At 44.9% G+C, this 19,240-nt stretch overlaps 2 protein-coding genes across 3 annotated transcripts; both read right to left on the reverse strand.

The window, feature by feature from the left end:
• Positions 1 to 6,841: 6,841 nt before the first annotated feature.
• LOC120812217 (casein kinase II subunit alpha') lies at positions 6,842 to 12,012 on the reverse strand. Of its 2 annotated transcripts, none has more exons than XM_040168034.2 (12): positions 11,543 to 12,012; positions 11,017 to 11,128; positions 10,780 to 10,881; positions 10,065 to 10,115; positions 9,899 to 9,958; positions 9,616 to 9,699; positions 8,979 to 9,089; positions 8,714 to 8,815; positions 8,321 to 8,421; positions 7,930 to 8,078; positions 7,545 to 7,628; positions 6,842 to 7,306 (listed from the first exon to the last, which is right to left on the reverse strand). In XM_040168034.2, exons 1-11 carry the CDS (start codon positions 11,644 to 11,646, stop codon positions 7,552 to 7,554), a joined length of 1,053 nt encoding a protein of 350 aa, XP_040023968.1. In that variant the 5' UTR covers positions 11,647 to 12,012; the 3' UTR covers positions 6,842 to 7,306; positions 7,545 to 7,551. The 2 variants fall into 2 exon arrangements, with proteins under 2 accessions (XP_040023968.1, XP_040023969.1); XM_040168035.2 differs by having other exon boundaries at positions 7,908 to 8,078; positions 11,543 to 12,010.
• Positions 12,013 to 12,269: 257 nt separating this feature from the next.
• Positions 12,270 to 17,894, reverse strand: LOC120812207 (uncharacterized). The gene is made up of 3 exons (XM_040168019.2): positions 17,505 to 17,894; positions 16,599 to 16,738; positions 12,270 to 16,491 (listed from the first exon to the last, which is right to left on the reverse strand). The coding sequence occupies exons 2-3, from the start codon at positions 16,601 to 16,603 to the stop codon at positions 14,640 to 14,642; spliced, it is 1,857 nt and encodes a 618-aa protein (XP_040023953.1). The 5' UTR covers positions 16,604 to 16,738; positions 17,505 to 17,894; the 3' UTR covers positions 12,270 to 14,639.
• Between the last annotated feature and the right edge of the window lie 1,346 nt (positions 17,895 to 19,240).

Consider the following 19,240-nt stretch of genomic DNA (forward strand, 5'->3'; position numbering starts at 1 on the left):
TGCAAGATGTAAAAACAATGGTTTAAAAATGCAATGTAAGTCATTTTGGATAAAGGCGTCAGCTAAAATGACTTGTAATGTAATGTAATTGACAGAGTAAAACAGGACACAGTGAAAACTGAAGTCAATAATAAAAAGTAGCCTACTTAGTTTCCTGGACGAGGCGTGACAAGAGGGGTGCAGTGAACAGCAGAGGGCAGCGCGGGACCTCAGCATGGGCCGTGTGCAGTAAAACATGGTGATGCGGGTGATGGAGGATGTGGCAAACACCTCAGCAGAGGGGATTTAAGAGAGTTAGTGATGGTGAGACAACATGAAACAAATTATATCCCATTTGGTGTTTCTTTTTCTGCAGATGATGCAACACCCAGACACAGGCAGAGTACTCAGCAGAAAATGTTCTCTCACATGCCTACCGCTCTCAGCTTTGCGTTCGTACAGCTAGAGTCATCATATTATTTTTACATCTTTATATGCATATACATGTTTTTGTATGCTGTTGCTCTTGACAGGTGGAGCAAATGTATATGTATGTATATTTATTCGCGAAGTGCATTGCAGTTGTGTTTTGCATCATTGTTATGCCTGCTGTTCAGCATCTTCTTACAGTCAAAAGACAAGTCCAATGTCTGTGGCTAATGTTTGGAGGCGTTGAGTTGGTACTGCTCGATGTGTCGGCAGTTCACCCTTTTCCTGTTTCCTCTTCCATCATGAACTACACAGTAGCATGAGAGATATTGTGCAGATTGAAGATCTCGCTGTTCTGACACGTCACCCTACACTGTGACAGCAGCTTCCATCGCTCTCTTCACTCCAGACATCCGTCTGTCCTCACAGTCCCCCTACTGTCTCTGATCTATCATGCAACCCCCCCCCGACTTTATTCCCTAAGTTACAGCTGCTTCTAACTTTTACACGCATTACAAAAGAGTCCTTAACAACAGACTGCGTTTCAATGTTGTGTAACCTGAGGAAAAATGTGTGTGTGTGTGTGTGTGTGTGTGTGTGTGTGTGTGTGTGTGTGTGTGTGTGTGTGTCAGCATGTCAAAAGTAGTTTAGGTCACTTTGTCTTCTTAAGGGTGCTTGGCCCATCGTTGTGGCAGCGGTTCCTATTTGGATGGTCATTTCTCTACCCCAGAGCATAAAGATGGCTACTGTCGTCCCAGTAAGTATCTGCGTGCTGTGTGTGTGTCTGTGTGTGTGTGTGTGTGTGTGTGTGTGTGTGGGAATACTTGTCTATCTTTGTGAAAACAGAACAGAAAACAGACTTGAAAAGTGAGGTCACTTTGAGAAAGAGTTCAGACTAAAGGCTTGTAAATGCTTTATTTAAAAGTGACCTCACAAGAATAGGAGTTGGGTTGATGTATTTGTGTGTGCGTGTCAACTCAAACTTTACAAAAGTGCGTCTTCTTTGCTAATAAGTGCTGTGTCATTCCTGAAGTATACAAACCAGTTGAATTGGTGAAATGTGTTATTGATATTAATATTTAGTATGAAAAAAGTTGTGTTTTCTCTTTTATTAAAACTAAAACTATTGTCCATCTGTGTGAAAATCGGTGTGTGCATAAACTAGTTTGCTAGTTTAGTGCATAAACTAGTAAACCGTTGTTGGGAAAATGTGCACGATGAAGCGTTGTTACTGTAAATACATCTGCACAGTTTAATTGTCACTGTGTGATCACTCCTCTGCGTGTGCATGTTCGTGTGTGCGTGTTTCGGGTTTCAGACTGAGAGGATGATTAGGCCCAGAATTACTGCAGCATCTATTATGCTCCAGTAGCATGTTGGGAGGCTAATAATATCACAGTGTGATTCAATTTGAATTAGTATGTCTCAATAATTATTTTGAGTAATAAATGTGGTGTAAAACAGCTTTATGGGCGGTATAAAGAGAACACATTCAGCATGGATCATGTATTCCCTCGTTGAACATGAACTGGAAATACAATATTTATCTAAAATACATGTCAAGACATTTGAGTTGTGCACAAGAGGATCAGGTCCACATGAAAAAACGCACTGAGGCATACTGATTTTTAAAACCTTGAGAAAATAGAGGGATCTTAAAAAAAAGTTAAAATAATTACCGCTTGAATCTCCAAACATTTTAGTTCACCCTCTGTACCCACAATTCAGAATTCAGGCTGTAAGGCGCAGCCCACATCAACAGCTCCCTCATTTGTTACATATGTACTGTGTGTGTGTGTGTGTGTGTGTACATGGATGTATTGTATATTGGAATGAAGTATGTATGCATGTACAGTATGTCTGTGATCCATCTCTTCAGCAACTCAAGAAAAATGCCCCCCTCCGGCCCCCAGTTTGCATCCTGCTATAGCAGTGTTCAGCCCCTGCAGCTGTTCGGCAGAGGACCCGGACAGGCCAACTATCTGCTTCTCCTCACACAGCGGGGCCCTCGCCCGCGGCCCCGCCTGGCCCTCCACGCTCCAAGGATGAGCCTGAGACAGATCTGTCACATGCTGAAGGTGATGAAGCAGGTCAGGAACGGAGAAGCTGCTGCAACCAATTCCGCCGCCCCCGCTGTGAGGTGAGGAACGAAGCGGCTACGGTGACCTCTGGCTTGTTGCCAGTAACTGGTGCAGTTCGTTACATATCTTGATTCGTAGTGGTTAGTGTCATCATCATGTCACCATCTCAGCTTAGCATGTTAGCATGCTAACATTTCATTGTTGGGGGTAAGCACAAAAGCAGAGCCGAGGCCGCTGGTTTCACAGGTATTTGTTCACAAAGGAATTGGACAAAGTGGATGTTCGACTTGCTGCTGGCGCTTGAGGAAAATACAATCGCCATACATCCGTTGTAGGGGTTGAGATTCTGGATGAGTGAGCCTGTTGCCCGGCTTGTAGCACCATAGGCAAAGTCAAGATGTCGCCAAAGTCATTGGGCTTTACCCACTAGGGGCCTCAAATATCGTACCAAACTTCCATTGCAATTCACCGGTTAGATACTTCCATCTGGGCCAAAGTTTTGGAACAAGCAATTAACCATCATTGCTGGACTGATGGTAGCTCGCCAGCAGGGCTATAAAATTGTATTTTTTCTCAAAGAATCATTAAACAGTATAAAAATACAATGTGTACCTCTCGGATAGTCAAAACATAGAAAATTAGGTAAAGCATATTGTAATATACCTCACTACCGTCTTGGCAACCACTCTATGAACGGAGCCTTTTTACACAGCTGTACATTTTGACGTTTAAGAAAGGTTAATAAATAATTTACAGATGCTTTAAAGAACATAATTACATTTTTTTTGTATTATTAATAAATAGATATTGGGCTACCCTAAGTTCCATATACTTTTATTTTTAAACATTAATTATTTAAAGGGGGGCTTTATTAAGAAGGGGTCCAATTTAGTTTCATCTGGCAGTTTTTCTTTTTTTTCAGTTTTTTTTCACAAACCACTTTAAATTCACTAGATCACTATATGAACACACACTGAAGTGATCATTAGATGTTGAAACCTATATTAGTAATGTTTATTTCAGAATACTTCTGTGTCGTCTTTTTAAAAATTCTTCTGGTGTACATGATTGAGTGCACAAGCATCCATCGAGCTGATGACTAATCAGTAATAAGACAATTCATTATTGATGCGTCGACGGAGGATAATAATTTGTGCCGGTCTCTTCAGCCCCAAACGGGACTCTGATCACACCGGCGGTTCGAGGCCACAGGAGTACAGAGTAAATAATTAAATACTCTCATGTCACTGCCAGAACAAACACTCAATCACACTTCCTCTCATTACCGTGTAGTTTCTCTCTTTCTCTACCCAGGAAGCAAGGGCCCGCTGCCCCGGCCCCCGCGTCGCCCTCCACCAAGTCAGAGAAGAAATGCGTCCCTAGTTGCCTCAGACCCAAGCGCAGCATAAAACGGGTGCGCTGACTAACGGAGCACGAGCCCACTGCTACCCACCAAGGTACGACTCACAGGGACACAGGAGATCATCACCCCTCCGATGGGAAAGGTCACAAAGATCATTCCTATTCGTACAGGTAGCCACGTGACCGAGGGCGTTGGAGGACGACCTTCGCTTGACCTGCTCCCTGACAGGAGAGGATGGCGTTATCGCTCTTCCTCAAGATTTTTTTTGTACCGCCTAAATTGACTGAAACTAGAAATTTGACAAATGACATATTGTTCCCTCAGATCCTCTGGAGAGACTAGAGGATTTATATTCGTTGAGCTGCCTACTGCTCTTACATTTGTTTGTTTCGGAAACAAATGTTTGTTGCATTTGAGTGTTGTTTATTGATAAAACAAAGAACATCTTTCATCTAATAATTTGTTTTTGTTTAACAAGCAATTGTCTGAATTACTCTAAATTCATGAAATTTCAGCTGTTTCATCTGTTCTTTGCATGCAGCGTGTTATTGTGAATTTCCTGCAATAAAAAATGTTTTAAGAAGTCATTGATAAAACAATTATAACTGCACGCTTGAATCCTGTATTAATTTTTCATAGGTAATAAAGGTTATCGTATGCAGGTATATATTCCTTTAAAGACTATGACCAACACAAATAGTAGCTAAACAAACATCATTAGAGGATTCAAATGAAAGATGATTGGTGCACGTTTCCAACAGAGCCCCGCCCCCTTCCAACCAAGAACACTTATGTTGGTTCCGAAATAGTTTACTAATACTCTTCAAGGGATAAAAAATATATATATTTTCGCACATTTTTTCAGTTGGCTGGTGTTTCGCTGGAACGCTTAAAGAAAAAAGTTCCCGGCCAGAGGTAAAGACGACACCCAAAAGCTTGCTATAAAAAGCAAAGGCTGAAGGCAACAATGGCGCATTTTCCTCATGATGAAAGGTCTCAGATGCAAAAAGCTGAGGTCCACAGAGGCATTCCACAAGCAACTTTGAAGATGCCCAAAGAAAGCCCATCAATGACCTGGTTCAGGTGGTCTTCTTGAAACATTTACACACCTTGAGGGCTCTGCCAGGGATGCAATGTGCACTCTTTCCTTTGAGAGAGTAATGGGTTGGGCCCTTTGTCCCTCCTCAACTGCGGGTGTCGTTGTCAAAGCGGGACCAATTGGGAGTGGAGCAGACATTATCTCTGCAGTGAAGACGCCTCAAATGAAAGTATGTCGCCAATACTTTAATCTACACGATCATATCATAGGGAAAAAATGTAAGTGGACAATGAAACAAAAAGCTACTAAATCTTGATTCAGTAGACTTGATTCAAAGCTCCCGTGCAACATCTCATGTGTTCGAGAGTGAACACTGTTGGCAGTTCTGTGCATGCAGTCGTGTGAGAAAGTATCACAGCCGAACGAAAGGTGGTCCGATGGAAAGCTACTGACTAAGGTCCAGAAGTTACATGCTTTCTTTACAGAATAATTATTCTGCAGACAAGATACTGAGGAAACCACAGCTCACAGAAAACAGAGCTACCTGTGTGTGTGTGTGTGTGTGTGTGCGTTTGTTGTTAAAAGGGGATGTCCATGCAAATCCATATACATCTGCTTCTGTCTGTGTGTGTGTGTGTGTGTGTGTGTGTGTGTGTGTGTGTGTGTGTGTGTGTGTGTGTGTGTGTGTGTGTGTGTGTGTGTGCAGCAGGAATCTGAGCAAGGAGTCAGGTTGTAGAACAGAGGAAGCTGAAGCTCTGGTTTCTGTACAGGGCGACATTGGATACCACACACACACACCCACATGCACGCACAACTGTTTAGTGACCTGTGAAAGACAACTACATTGAACACCGTAGTTAATTATAACCTGCACAGCGGCAAGTACCACATAATGAAATAAACAACAAGCAGTCATGTGACAAATGAAATTGTCAGTCAAGAACTAATTAGACGAATTGAGTGTCCCTTTTCCCACACTCCGACAAGTGCTGCAACGCACCGGCAGGAGTCCAAACCGGCACAGGGGGAATATTATGACAATTATTAAACGGGGGAAAGACGGAGAAAACATTTAAAGGTAGAAACTTGTTAAAATTTTTTGGTAAAGATATTGTAATAAAACGGTAACGGTGGCCATGCAATATTTGGATGAGAAAATGTTAACATTAATTGGTTAATAACTTAATCAGGAACAAAAGGTATTTTCCATATTGTCTGGCTGAAATTATGTTCATACATTCTCTTTTGTTTCAAGATTATACATAACCCATTATATGTTTAATGCTGACCTGGAATGGAAATGGAAATACAGAGTATTCAAATTCAGGTGATAAAACTATTAGCTCAGCATAATCACGTTATTACAGAGGTGTAATTTCTAAATGCAACACTTGTGTCAAACCTGTTACAGTTATAAAATAAATATCTCAACAATTTTAGCATACTGCGACTTCAAAGAATTGGGGTTGAAATGGCAAGAACTTCAGTTGAGTTAAACATACAGCAGTTATGAAGCAACATATTTGGAGTTAAATGCAAGTCCAGTTTTTGCTCTCTTTTGGTCCCAACCACCCCCTGCAGAAAATGGCTCTTTGTTTGACTTCGGTCTGGTCTTCTGCCTGAAGCACCTATCCTGACCTTTTGGAAGCAACCGGCAGAGACAGCAAACTGGTGTAGCAGCTTTACACAACTCGAGCGCTGCTGTCACAACAACCCTCACTGACACACTATGATCCGTTTGCTTAGAGTCCATCGCTGTGTTCACATCGAACTCGTCATTTTGAACATGTTTAGTTAAAGGTTTCGTGTCCAGTGTGGGTCCTTAAGTGTGTTATCAGATTGTGAAGTCAGGTGATCGTATGATTACACATCAAGAAAATGTGTCTTCGTCCAAAAATACAAAATAATATTGTACTGTGAAAAAGAAAAAAAGAACTAGCGATAACTCCCTTTTGACACAGGTCATCTAAATAAAAATCCTTTATTTTTCATTAATATTATTATGATCATTCTTCTAGAGAGTCCACCGTGCCACTGTCAGAAATGGAGTAGTAGACGTCTGTCTGTTGGGGGACACAGGACGGGGGACGATGTGGGGGCGGGACAGGCGGGGGGGGGAGGGTTCTCCATGCTGATTGAAACAATCTGGGGATTATATGAAGGAGGGACAAGGGAGCGAGAAGAAGAAGACGAGGAGGAGTGACTGACCTTTAAAAGTGTTTTGGTGTGTGTGTGTGTGTGTGTGTGTGTGTGTGTGTGTGTGTGTGTGTGTGTGTGTCTGTATGAACATATCTGTGAAGAGTGGAACTGGTCCGAGTTACTTTGATCCATTGTCACTGTACACAGTTAATATCACAACTGGGTACAAAACTGAGGTAACATCTTCTTCTTCTTCCTCCTCTTCTTCTTCATCATCTGGCGGGAGGAAAGATGGGAAACTGTTTCAGAAACACAAAATTTAACAGAAAAGTCTTCCTTCTGACGCTTGACTCCGTGCCACAGTTTTTAACGCTACTTGTTTGAGGCGTTCCGGGTCCCTTCAAAACGTGAATAAATAACAAAAAAACCTGGAATAGAGCATGAAGTCCTTTAATGTGAAAAAAAGTGTATAGTGGTGCTGATGGGAGAAGAATACATGTTTTCTAACCGTTACCTTCATTTCATCGCGCCGTAGTGTTGTCACTGGTTACCATGTTATTGTCAGAGTTTGACAGAGACTGCTCCTTTATTATCGGGTCTGCAAGAGGAGAGAGGAACAAACTTTAGTGCTCAGGACTCTTCTAAATGAGACTTGAAGTGTGCAGTAGAGATGTTTCTGTGGAGGAAAGGACAGTCGGACGCTTGGGCCTAATGTTAGACGCCCCCTGCTTGTTTGCATGTATGACGACAGACGCGGAAACTACTTGGAACCACCGCGGTGGGAATGAGGGGGGAATATGCCACGGTCACTCCCAACTACCATCTGCCTTCTTTACATCTCAATGCTACAAGTCCTGCAACAACGCCCCCAACGTGCCGGCTGTGCGCGTCTCGCTCACAGAAGTAGGGCTGATCCATGGCCTCCGTGGCCGTCAGCCTCTGTTGGTGGTCGTAACGTAGCAGCTTGTCCAGCAGGTCCAGAGCTTCAGGACTCACCAGGTGCTGGTTCTCCGTCTGTACAAACTGTTCCCAGCGCTTCCTGCTCTGCCTGCACACACACACAAGCCAATTAGCACTTTAACATTTCCCTCTAATGCTGCCTGTGCGTATTTAAATTAAGTGATTTGCAGTTGTTCTTTATATATATATATATATATATATATATATATATATATATATATATATATATATATATATATGTACACAGCACATGCCCGTAATATTGTAAAGTGCAGGAAAGTGTGAGGGGTCTGTTGGGACCACAAGGAGGCAGAGTCGGAGAGGACTTACTGTCCCAGCAGGTCTTTGAAGCGCGGGTCCAGTTCAATGTGGTATTTGCGCAGGTAACCAAACAGCTCGTCCGTCCCAAGGACCTTGGCGATTCTTACCAGCTGAAATAAGAACATTTGAAATATTATGACATTGTTTCCCCCCCCCGGCCCCCCTCTCAAAAGGCTCTTGTTCTGTTGGACCGGCAGTCCACCTGTCGGAACAGACACCAGAGGCCTTGTGCGAGCTGAGGATCAAGGCATCAAACACTACCTGCTTTTGTCACATCACATGCAATGTATTGTGAATTCAAAAGAATAATTAAATGTATTTATGAAATACCCTTTATGGTGTTGTATACTCTTGTGTGAACTGAATACTTGATAAGTGAAGAGAGTCTTCTCAATAACGCACCTGGTCGTAGTTGTCCTGTCCGTGGAAGAAGGGCTCTTTCTGAAATATCATACTAGCCAGCATGCAGCCCAAGCTCCACATGTCCAGGCTGTAATCGTACATCTGAAACACAGGATCATCAAACAGCACTGCCGATGATGAAAACATAGACATTAGTATCATCCATGTGTGCGGACGAAAGCTTTCTCTGGCTGTGTTCTTCTCTTATATTTCTGAAAGTTGTTTGAAAAGGTGTCGGCTGGGTTACGGTGTGGGTTTGTTTTACTTGGTAGTCCACCAGGAGTTCGGGGCCTTTGAAGTAACGTGAGGCCACTCTGACGTTGTACTCCTGGGATGGGTGGTAGAACTCTGCCAAACCCCAGTCTATAAGGCGTAGCTGTGGAAACACACAAGTCATCGTCCTTCATCTTCACAGAACGCCTCTCAAAAAGAGGAGAAAAAAACTCCAGCTTAACTGTTTAATTGGAGAATGGCACAGTTAAAGGGGTGTGTTATGAATGCTATGTGGACATAATCCACATCTGCTTTAATTTGTATAATGCAGGAAATGCATAATGCTTTCTTGGACAATATAACAAGATTTGATGCTGTAAAGACAATAATAAAAACTAGCTCGTTTTTATTATTGTCTGCTTTCTTGAGATCACAAGCAGCACCAACCACTAGGTAGATATGATGGCAGCTAAGACTGATGGAAAGTATTCTGACTGCCAATTATAAAGCAACAATAATCTCCTTTCCAAATTGGGGAGAATATGAACATACAACAAAGGGGGAATGATACAATGGAGAGAGAGCAAAACAATATATATACATCAAAAGTCAGTGTCTGTGAGTGAGAGAGAGTATGCGGTGTGTGAAGACAAGAACATGAAAACAGGACTTTTTAGGGCACCAGCTACCTTTCTCAACTGGTGGTCGATCATCACATTGTGGGGTTTAACGTCGCGGTGCATGATTCCCATACTGTGACAGTAGTCCAGAGCCTGGCAGGCGCGCACGCGCACACACACACACACACACACACACAAACAATCAGAGCAGACAAATGTATACTAATATTATGAGATCCCAGAACCCAAAATAGAGACAGAAGGGAAAATGTCTTATTCAGAAGATGAGATGCCACTTATTTTTAAAATAGAGGGGGGAAAAAAAGGAGGGGCTGCAAGTCAAAAGACTCACCTTGAGTAGTTCATACATATAGAAACGGATATCATAATCTGTCAACTTCTGGTACAGCTCCTGCAGGTAAAAGCATTTTTGTTAGTTTGAAACGAAGAAGAGAAAGCTGCTGCCTCCTTTACTGATTAAGTAATGACTGAATGATTGAGAGAGGCGGCCATTGTACCTTGAAGTCTGTGTTATTGATGCATTCAAAGACGAGCGCCGGAGTCCTGGACTGTGCCGCCACCACATAGAGACGAGAGAAGGGAGGGAGACGACATGAGTCAAACACAAGGACGGTGACCGAATGGCCGCGTATCTGAAAAGGCCCCGGCGGGGTCGTGACCTGCACATGAACTGGACGTAAGGAAAGATAGTCGGCCTGTTGCTACTTAATTCCAAGCACATCGTCAAAAAACGGTGTATTTAATAATTAGGACTGTCAAAGTTAACACGTTGATCTACGAGATTATTGTGCCCGCGATTAATCCGATAAAATATTTTAACGCAATTAACTGCTAGGCTACATCCACCCTGCAGAGGACCACCACTGTGTTCCTAAAAGACAGGGGTTTGGAAAACGTCCCGGCTAAATGTGGGGAGATTGTTGCCACTTCAAACACAGCCGTCAAATGACGGAGAGTTGAGAGCAAAGCAAAGTGCACGAGGACAACAGGAAGAGTCGCTTGTTCAATGTTGCACCCGGTGGAATTCTGCCTCCAAGATGATCACATGTGTGTAGTTTTGTGTTTAAAATATGATTAAACAACAGTGTGTAAAATACAGGTTTTCTAAAGTGATTACTCGTTAATATAGATGATTTAATCTTTAGAGGAAAGACACTTTTATTCAATTTTTGCGATCAGCATTTTGGGCCGACGTGCCACTAGCGAGCCTACCCCTGGGTCTTTGACTGCGTCCACCAGCCGGATGATGTTGCTCCCACCTCGCAAGTTCTCCAGGATCTTGATCTCTCGCTTGATCTTCTTTTTCTTAACAGGCTAAAAAAGTAAAACAAAAAAATAACAAGATGTAAAAGTAGGGATATTTGTCTTTACCATGTCACACAAGGTTCTACTACGGAGAAATTCATTTTCGACTCCGAACATTCAGGTTAAGTGGATCCCACCGCTCACCTTCAGGATCTTGACCACCACTTTCTCGTTGTTGGTGATGTTGACGGCCTCGAACACCTCGCTGTATTTCCCTCTGCCCAGTTTACGGACCAGCTGGTAGTCCTCCTGGTTGCTATGGGAACGGAGAGACAACAGCGTGTGAGGAGAAAGACAAAAACAATCTCAGCATCCACATGCAAAGAAGTTAGTGATTTGCTGATGAATGTACTTGTCACTGTAATCAAGACTGTGTGTGTTGGGGGGGGGGTCCTGGTTGTGATCTCAAGAAAGCAGACTGGGTGAGCATGGGGATTGAGGCAGAGGTAAAGGGTGGGTAGAAGGGGGGTTGGGAGACTGTGTTATCTTTAATCACACCCTCACAGCAACGGGTCCAATGATTGACACCCATCTGTCCCACATGCAAACATCTGTCACACGTGCCAACATCTGTCACACATGCCAGCATGGGACCATTAGCTTAGCTGCTGTGGTCGGACATCACGCGAATGCAACGAGAGCAACCTGCAGTAAACGGAAACGTTCTCACTTCCAGTTGGGCACGTGGGCCTCGTAGTCCCAGTATTCCCGGCTCTTCAGGGTATTGACGTCTGCGTACACGCAGGACTTGCTACCGGCCACCGGACCAGTCATGGCGAGACCCGTGGCACGGGGAAGAATGCAGCTGGGGTCACAAACAGGGGCCGGGAGCAGCAGAGAAATAGATGTTGTTAGCTAACGTTAGCCAGCGATGCTACTCCCGCGCGGAGATGTCGCACCGACGGGGAGCGCGCGGCGCCGGGCACCACCATCGGCGGGGCTCGCGTCATGAGCGACCGGCTGTGCAGGGGGCGGGGGGGGCGGCGACTCGTTGGGATGGCACGGGCCTGAGGAGCCCGCTACCAGACGCCCGGGAATCTGGAGGGTTTTTCTTCTGCGGCCACGGACCTCCCCGGTGGCAACGGGTGAGCGAAGCGACCTGCGAATGAAGAGGAGCGAGCCGCCCGGATGTGGAGCCGCTGGCTGCCGGGGCGGAGAGGAGGGATGTGGGGGTCCACAGCGCCCCCCAGTGGGGAGGATGTGAAAGGAGCCAAAGTTGAAGGCTTGATTTCTGTCAAAGCGTTTGACAACTTTCACATTTGTCAAAAACTTTAAAAATAAGAATGGTCTTTCCAAATAAAAAATAAAAAAAACATTCCACATTATGTTTCAGGCATCGTATTATGTTATTAATATGATACTTGGTTGTCATTGGTAAGAATCGGATAATTACAGTGCAGTTTGTCATACAAATTAGTATTTATTTTTTAGGTTGACAAACAAGAACAATGTATTTCCTTTTTCAGAACTCAACCGGATTTATAGATGAAAAAAAGTTTTATGTGTTAGTGCTGTGTAATCAAATGCTACATACATACAGATAATCTCAGCATGAATGTAGACATACTGTGCGGCACCACGTTTCTTTTTCTTTTTCTTTTCCTCTCCTAACATCATTCATATGAACTACAATACAATTTGAAAAAAGGGCTTGGGAAGGGACGAGGACGAGGAGGAGGAGGAGGCACCAACTCCCAGGGACAGAACACAGGATCTAACACAGCAAGCATGCAGAGAGCGGGAGACACCAGGGTCTGACGGGGTTATGCAATGTAACTGGGAAGGTCAGAGACAATACTTTTATTTGTGCTTATACAGAATACATTCCTCTGCTTTCCCTGACTGATCAAAGCCTGGGATTGATCAAGATGCTTTGCCGTGTTCCTCACTTTCCGTTAACGTTGCTGCATGAGCAATTATCTTTTCTATTATCGTACACATCGGGTGACATCAAGTTCTTGGGCACTTGTATTTCTTGGAAAATATGAAACTAGCCTTATTGATTCCTTATGTGTGCTGTATGATTACACGTTTACACTACCACTAAGGAATTCATGTTTTGACTGTGATTTGGCTTTGGAAAAAACAAAACAATCATAGATAGTGTAAGCTGAGCAACAAGATGTTCAAAATAAAAACCAACTCATCTTCCCTTCCCCAGCGGCGCCCTGGTCTCTCCTCCGAATACACATTTTCATACAAATTGATAGATTAATAACAAAAAGAATACAAACAAATGAGAAACCATAAAAAACAGCACTTCCTTAAGTTGTTCTCAGTTTCACAATGCCAGGTTCAAAAAAAAAATATGGTGGCCAATGAGAGTTACCACCTGACCTCGTATGATGACGGACAGGGACAGAAAGCAGAAGAGGAGAAAGAGGGAAAGTGTTTAAGGCTAAAGACAAAAAGAAAAGTGAGTGCCAGAATAAAAAGGAAACACTGCAGTCCCCTTGGCCTCCTTCATTTCTATTCAATATGGCACCCAAAGGAACCACAATCATGTGAACCAATGTGTTCGATTGGCTTCTCAAGCGCAACTACAATCTCATAGCATTCAGAAGGAGAGGAAGGTCTTCATTCACTCCGGTAGAAAAACCCAATGAAGGCCCATTGTGACAGAGTGGAGCTCAGCACGAAACAGGAGAAACATTGTTTGTATTCTTTTTAAAAATCTGAAACTTTGAACACAGGCTCTTTCTGCAAAAACAGCTGAATGAAAAACAAAGAAAGTGTATAAAAAAGGGACACAGGTCTGCATAAACATTTCTAATGCAATTCTCTACAGTCTAAAGTTCCCTGTTTGACACAATAAGAATTTTCTCACACACACACACACACGTTGCTCTTTGATATTCCCTGCAACACACAGATACAATCATTACATGAACTACTCAAAAATAAGGACATCTGTCAAAAACATTTTACGTGGTTGAAAATTGCAAGAATACAAAAACGGTTCTCACATATTGATTTTAAGAAACACCTTTGACTATATACACACGCACGCGCACACACACACACACAGTATGTACAGGTTGAGAGCTGGACTGTAATGTTCCAAATTGGACACATTCAAAACAAATTAGAACAGCAGCATTGACACATGCAGGAATATGCCCATTATATCAGTTTGAAGTAGATATATTTATATATTTTCTTTAATATTTGTCTATATTGACGGGTGAGACAGACTTTCTGTATTACTGGGAGGGGGAGGAACCTGATTTAATGAATGTGAGTACGTGTGTGTCTGAGGGGTTTAGTCAAAACAATCGCTGACAGCGACAGGAGGAGGGGGAGCAATCAAAACAAAGTAAAAGTGAGAGGAAGAACAAGAGCGGGACAGGACAAGCAATGTCATCAGGCATGAAGAGGGAGTAAAGTAAAACAAGGAAAGAAACCCTGTAGCAGCAAAGACAGTCCCTGTCCGAGTCAGCTAAGATGGATACAGATTCATTAAGTACACCTTTAAACATACTTGCTCCTGTTGAAAATTTTTTAAATAAAACGAGAGGCAGAAATGAGCAGGAAAAGAAAAGGCAAAGTGTAGCTCTGGGTCTTCGGGAATGACATGGTCACAGTACTTAAATGCTCAGGGCAGCTTAGCAAAGCAACAACAATGTGATGTTCACCTGGTGTGACTGAATGCAATGAGAACAGCCTGTACGGGCAAACGTGGAGAGGCTGAATCTACAGCCTACAACGGATGGACAAGAGGACAGGAGGTTACGGGCGACTGTCTGTTCCAAAGTCTTTAAAAGCATTTATAAGCACTGGGGCACCGGGCAGCCCCCTCCTTGGGCTGTGTGCTGCACCGTGTGATCCTGCAAAGAGCCCAAGTCACTGAAACGCTCGCCGCACCAAACGCACTTGAACTGGCCCTCCCTGGAGTGCGTGTTCTGGTGTTTGGTCATGTGCTCGCGCTGCTTGAAGCCCTTGTTGCAGTGGTCGCATTTGTACGGCTTCTCCCCCGTGTGCACCCGCCGGTGGCGGTTCAAGTCCGACGAGTATTTGAAGCGCTTCTCGCATTCGGGGCACTTCAGCGGCTTTTCCCGCAACGGGTCGCAGCGATGCTGGACGAACTCCGAGGAGGAGAGGAAGCGCCGGTCGCACAGCGAGCACTTCAGGGGCTTCTCCTGGCAGTGGGAGTTCTGGTGACGCTGCAGCGTGGAGCTCTTCTTGTAGCCCTTGCCACAAACGTCGCACTTGTAGGGCTTGTCCGGCGACGAGTTGGACGGCTCGCCGCACTTGTGCCGGAGCAGCTCCCCCGACTGGCTGAACTCCTTCTGGCACGAGGCGCACTTGAACAGGTTGTCCATGCCGTGGACGTGCTGGTGGTAGAGGAGGTGCGAGGGCTGCATGAAGCCCTTGTCGCACAAGTTGCATTTGAACGGCCGGTCGCTCGGGTCCTTGTGCGTGCGGCGGTGGCGCACCAGCGCGTACTGCTGCTTGAAGCTCATCTGGCACTCGTCGCAGTGGAAGGGCCGCTCCTCCGAGTGCGTGCGCTCGTGCTGCCGGAGGTCCGACGGCCGCTTGAAGCCCTTGCCGCACGCCGCGCAGCGGAATGGGCGGGAGCCCTGCGGGTGGCAGGGGTGATGGAGGAGCTCGGACGACTCCTTGAAGTGCAACTCGCACAGGTTGCACTTGAACAGGTGCTCGCCCGAGTGCACGTACATGTGGCGCACCAGGTGGGAGCGATGCTTGAAGCTCTTCTCGCATACGGCACACTTGAACGGGCGTTCACTGCTGTGTGTCCGCTGGTGGTGCTGCAGGTGGGACGACTGGCTGAAGGCCTTGTCGCACGTGTCACACTTGAAGGGCTTCTCCCCCGTGTGCACCCGCTTGTGCCGCGTGAGTTCCGACAGGTGCCTGAAGCCCTTCTGGCAGACGGAGCATTTGTACGGCCGGTCCCGTGACGACGGGAAGGGCAGGATGGACGAGCTGCTGCTCGCCGACGCCCCGTCGCTGGTAGGCTGCTGGGCGTTAGTGGAGTTGGGCGTGATGTTGCCGGAAGAGCCCGGCCGGTAGGTCTTCTCGCATATCGAACATTTCATCGGGTTGGTGCTGTTGTGGGACGTGTGGTGATGGGCTAAGGAGGTGAGCAGGGAGAAGCCCATCTTACACACCCCACACACAAATGGCTTCTGCTCCACCTGAACGCACTGGTGTTCCAGCAAGTCCGTTGCCTGGTGGAAGATCTTCATGCACTGGGTGCACTGGAACGACCTGTCCTGGTTCACCATGCACTGGTGCTCGTGCGGGTTGGCCAGGTGGGAAATGTCGTGTCCACAGGCCCCGCACTTGTGTCCTCCCTCTGCCCCTACCTGCAGGGAGGGCTGCTGGGCCTGGGCAGGGTGCTGCTGCTGACCATGCTGCCCGCCTCTGTGCTGCGGAGTCCCGCCGTGTTGCTGGCTGTGCTGCCCATGCTGGGCCTGCTGCTGCAAAGACGTGGCGTCCTGCTGCAGCACAATGCCATACACTGCACAGCCGAGGGCGCTCTCTGCCCCCGGGGGGATGGTGTGGACGACCGGAGGTGGAGCGGCCGCATGCTGCTGCCAGGCCTCTGACATGCGGGCCCGGGTGTAGGGATTCAGTTTGGCAGCTGGTGTGGCCCAACTGTTGTGAGAATGGGGAGATTGCAGTATGTTTAAGTAATGGGCTGAAGGCTTCAGAGTGTGTTGTAGGAAGGGGGATAAAAGCAGAAGAGAAGAAAAAAAACTCACTCCATTATAGAAAGTGGCGAGAAGAACTGGCGTGGGTGCTTGATGAAGGGGCTGTGACATAGAATTCAGCGTAATGCAGATGAGCACGGCTGCGTGGCTATCAGACTCAGATCATCCTGGTCTTTCATGTCATCTGTGGCCTGTATGAAAGAAAAAGGGAATCAAGCAAAGTCAATTTATCAGTAATGGCAAAAAAATGTTACTCAACAACAACAACAACAGTGTGTCCAACTGATCCAAAGTACTGACAAAACAGGCTGGAACAAAAAATGATCAAAGTGGAAACAGCTCCTTTTGACACACCAGCTCCAGAAGAGTTATGATTTGTCTGCGTAAACTCATCGGTAAAAAGAGGCGTTGAAACTTAAATACCGCCAGAGGTGTGTCAGTATTAACAGGTGCTGCTTCTCCCCCTCCGCTCATCGGCGTGTTTACATCAATCACCACAGAGGGCACAAAGTCACGCAAAATACCAATGATATGTAACGTTTCCACGGGGCAATGTCGATAAAAGCGTCCCTATTCGATGAAACGTAAACAAATTGAAGATGTGCACCATGAATGCAGAGTCGCACAGAAAGAGATCATTCATTGACATAAAGACATGGACACAAGACGTTAGCGTACAATCGGATGTGTTCATCTTTAAATGCTCAACCATTCGCGGATTTAAAAAAAGAGAGAAAGTGAGCGTTGGCGGATTATAACGTGTTTTCGTCTGCGGTCAAAGATCACTGTAACCAGGATACCTAGCCTAGCCATATGCTAACGCAGCCGCGGGGGCACCGGAAAAGAGCTAACGCTAGCGGACCCGCCACGGGGAAATAACAGCTAAGCATTAGCCGCTGCAGCGACATCTTTGTTAGTGAGTGGCGCGAGTAAAGAGACACTTCTTCATGTACACACCTGGTACGTCCAGTAAAACCTGTTAGTATCCCCGAGGAATACAAGTCTGCCGTAGGTTAGCTGCCGGTTACTCCTCCAAATAACATTGACCTGGGTCCATTCCCTACATCCGCAAACGGTGCTCGGATGCTCTCTTGTTCGGGTGCTGTGGCTCTGAAGGCCGGAAGAAAATTGGGTTTGCGGTGCATTAAAATGGGCGAAAATTACCCACGGCTACCCGCCCATCCGTAATCACTCACACAAGTATTTTAATTTCACGTGTACGTTTATTTGGATCCTATAACATGCTCTCGGCTAGCGAAAACGTTGTCCATTTGTGATAAATTGCTAGCTAGCCATCGGCTAGCTTCTGAGCTCCTGCCCGCGCACGGGAACATGAATAAACCATGAGTTAATTGGCTGGCTCGCAACACACACTACAGGAACACACGCATACACACTTACATACGGAACCGTTTATGACGGCTTAGATGTTACACTCGTGCAAACGTTTATCACCTGAACAATTAATTTTGTTCTAAAGATTAAATGGGTCTGTTTCTAAGTCAAAACTATCTTTTAGACAGAATTTCATCTTCGTCCCGTTTCACCTGAGCCTGTTTGCCACGGTATAAATGCATTTTTTTAACTATTTTTTTTATTTCGGGGAATATTTTCAGTCCTAGCAGTACACAAAACACTCCGTCATCTATGCACTGCACACAAATAATGGCAGATATGTTAAAGTGGAAATAATTCCATGTCTACCTGTGTTTCAATGGGACACATATTTCCGTTACACCAGACTGTACACCGGAAGCGAAGCACTGCGTGGAGGATACGAAGGCCGGTTGTTCGAAGTTTGTCGGGGGGTAAATGCGGAAGGCGAAACCAAAACAAATGATATAATGAAACATCTACGTTAACTAGAAAAGGCATTTCCTGCTGAAAATGCGTTGGAATGCAAAAAGCTGAAAGCTGAAATGAACTTTTGAAATAGCTGAAAATACAGAAAGTTGAAGGGAATTTGAATACATTTGCTGAAATTACAGATATTAGAAAAGCTGAAATTAATTTGAAATTGCTGAAAATACAGAAATGGGAGAAGCTGAAAGAAATTTCAATAGATTTGCTGAAAAAGCAGAAATGAAAACAGCTGAAATAAATGTGAAATATTGCAAAACAAAACAGAAGTTGCAAGAGCTTAAATGAATTTAAAAAAGTACAGAAATAACAAAAGCTGAGATGAATAAAAAGAGGTTTAAAATTGTTTGTAGTAATATTAGTAGTAGTATTAGTTATAGTTGTAATTGTGGTAGTAGTACTAGCAGTAGAAGTCGATTTAGTATCAATAGCAGTAGAAACAGCTGGAATACTGATACTATTAGCCATAGGAGTATTTGTAATAACATTAGTAGTAGTTGTAGTATTAATAGCAGTAGAAATACTAGTAGTATGGTAGTAGAAGTATCAGTTGTAGTACTAGTAGAAGTACTAGTAATATTCGTAGTGGTTGTAGTAGTATTTGAAAGAGCAATGCGTATTTCAACGAAACCGCTTCATGGTTAAGGTACAGATGATCATTGATTGATTGATGGGGGGGGGGGGCTAGTGTCTTTATCATATTGGTCTGTTGACAGAAAGCATAGCTGCGTCATGTGACTCCACTAATCAGGTCATAGGAGCAGCTGTGAGTCACAGACAGATCTTGCAGCATGTGAGCGCGAGTAACCACGACAACGACGCACCTGTGCTCA

This window comes from Gasterosteus aculeatus, chromosome Y (genome assembly GCF_964276395.1).
Source record: "Gasterosteus aculeatus chromosome Y, fGasAcu3.hap1.1, whole genome shotgun sequence".
NCBI lineage: Eukaryota > Metazoa > Chordata > Actinopteri > Perciformes > Gasterosteidae > Gasterosteus > Gasterosteus aculeatus.

Bases quoted from the DNA above. Each gene is read 5' to 3' on its own strand.
- LOC120812217 (XM_040168034.2), bottom strand. From the start codon at position 11,646: ATGACTGGTCCGGTGGCCGGTAGCAAGTCCTGCGTGTACGCAGACGTC. The intron at 9,959-10,064 runs GTACAATGGCCG...TTTTACCTGCAG, and splicing joins TCAATAACACAGACTTCAAG to GAGCTGTACCAGAAGTTGAC. The intron at 8,422-8,713 runs GTGCGTTATTGA...TTCTTATTTCAG, and splicing joins GACAGGACAACTACGACCAG to CTGGTAAGAATCGCCAAGGT.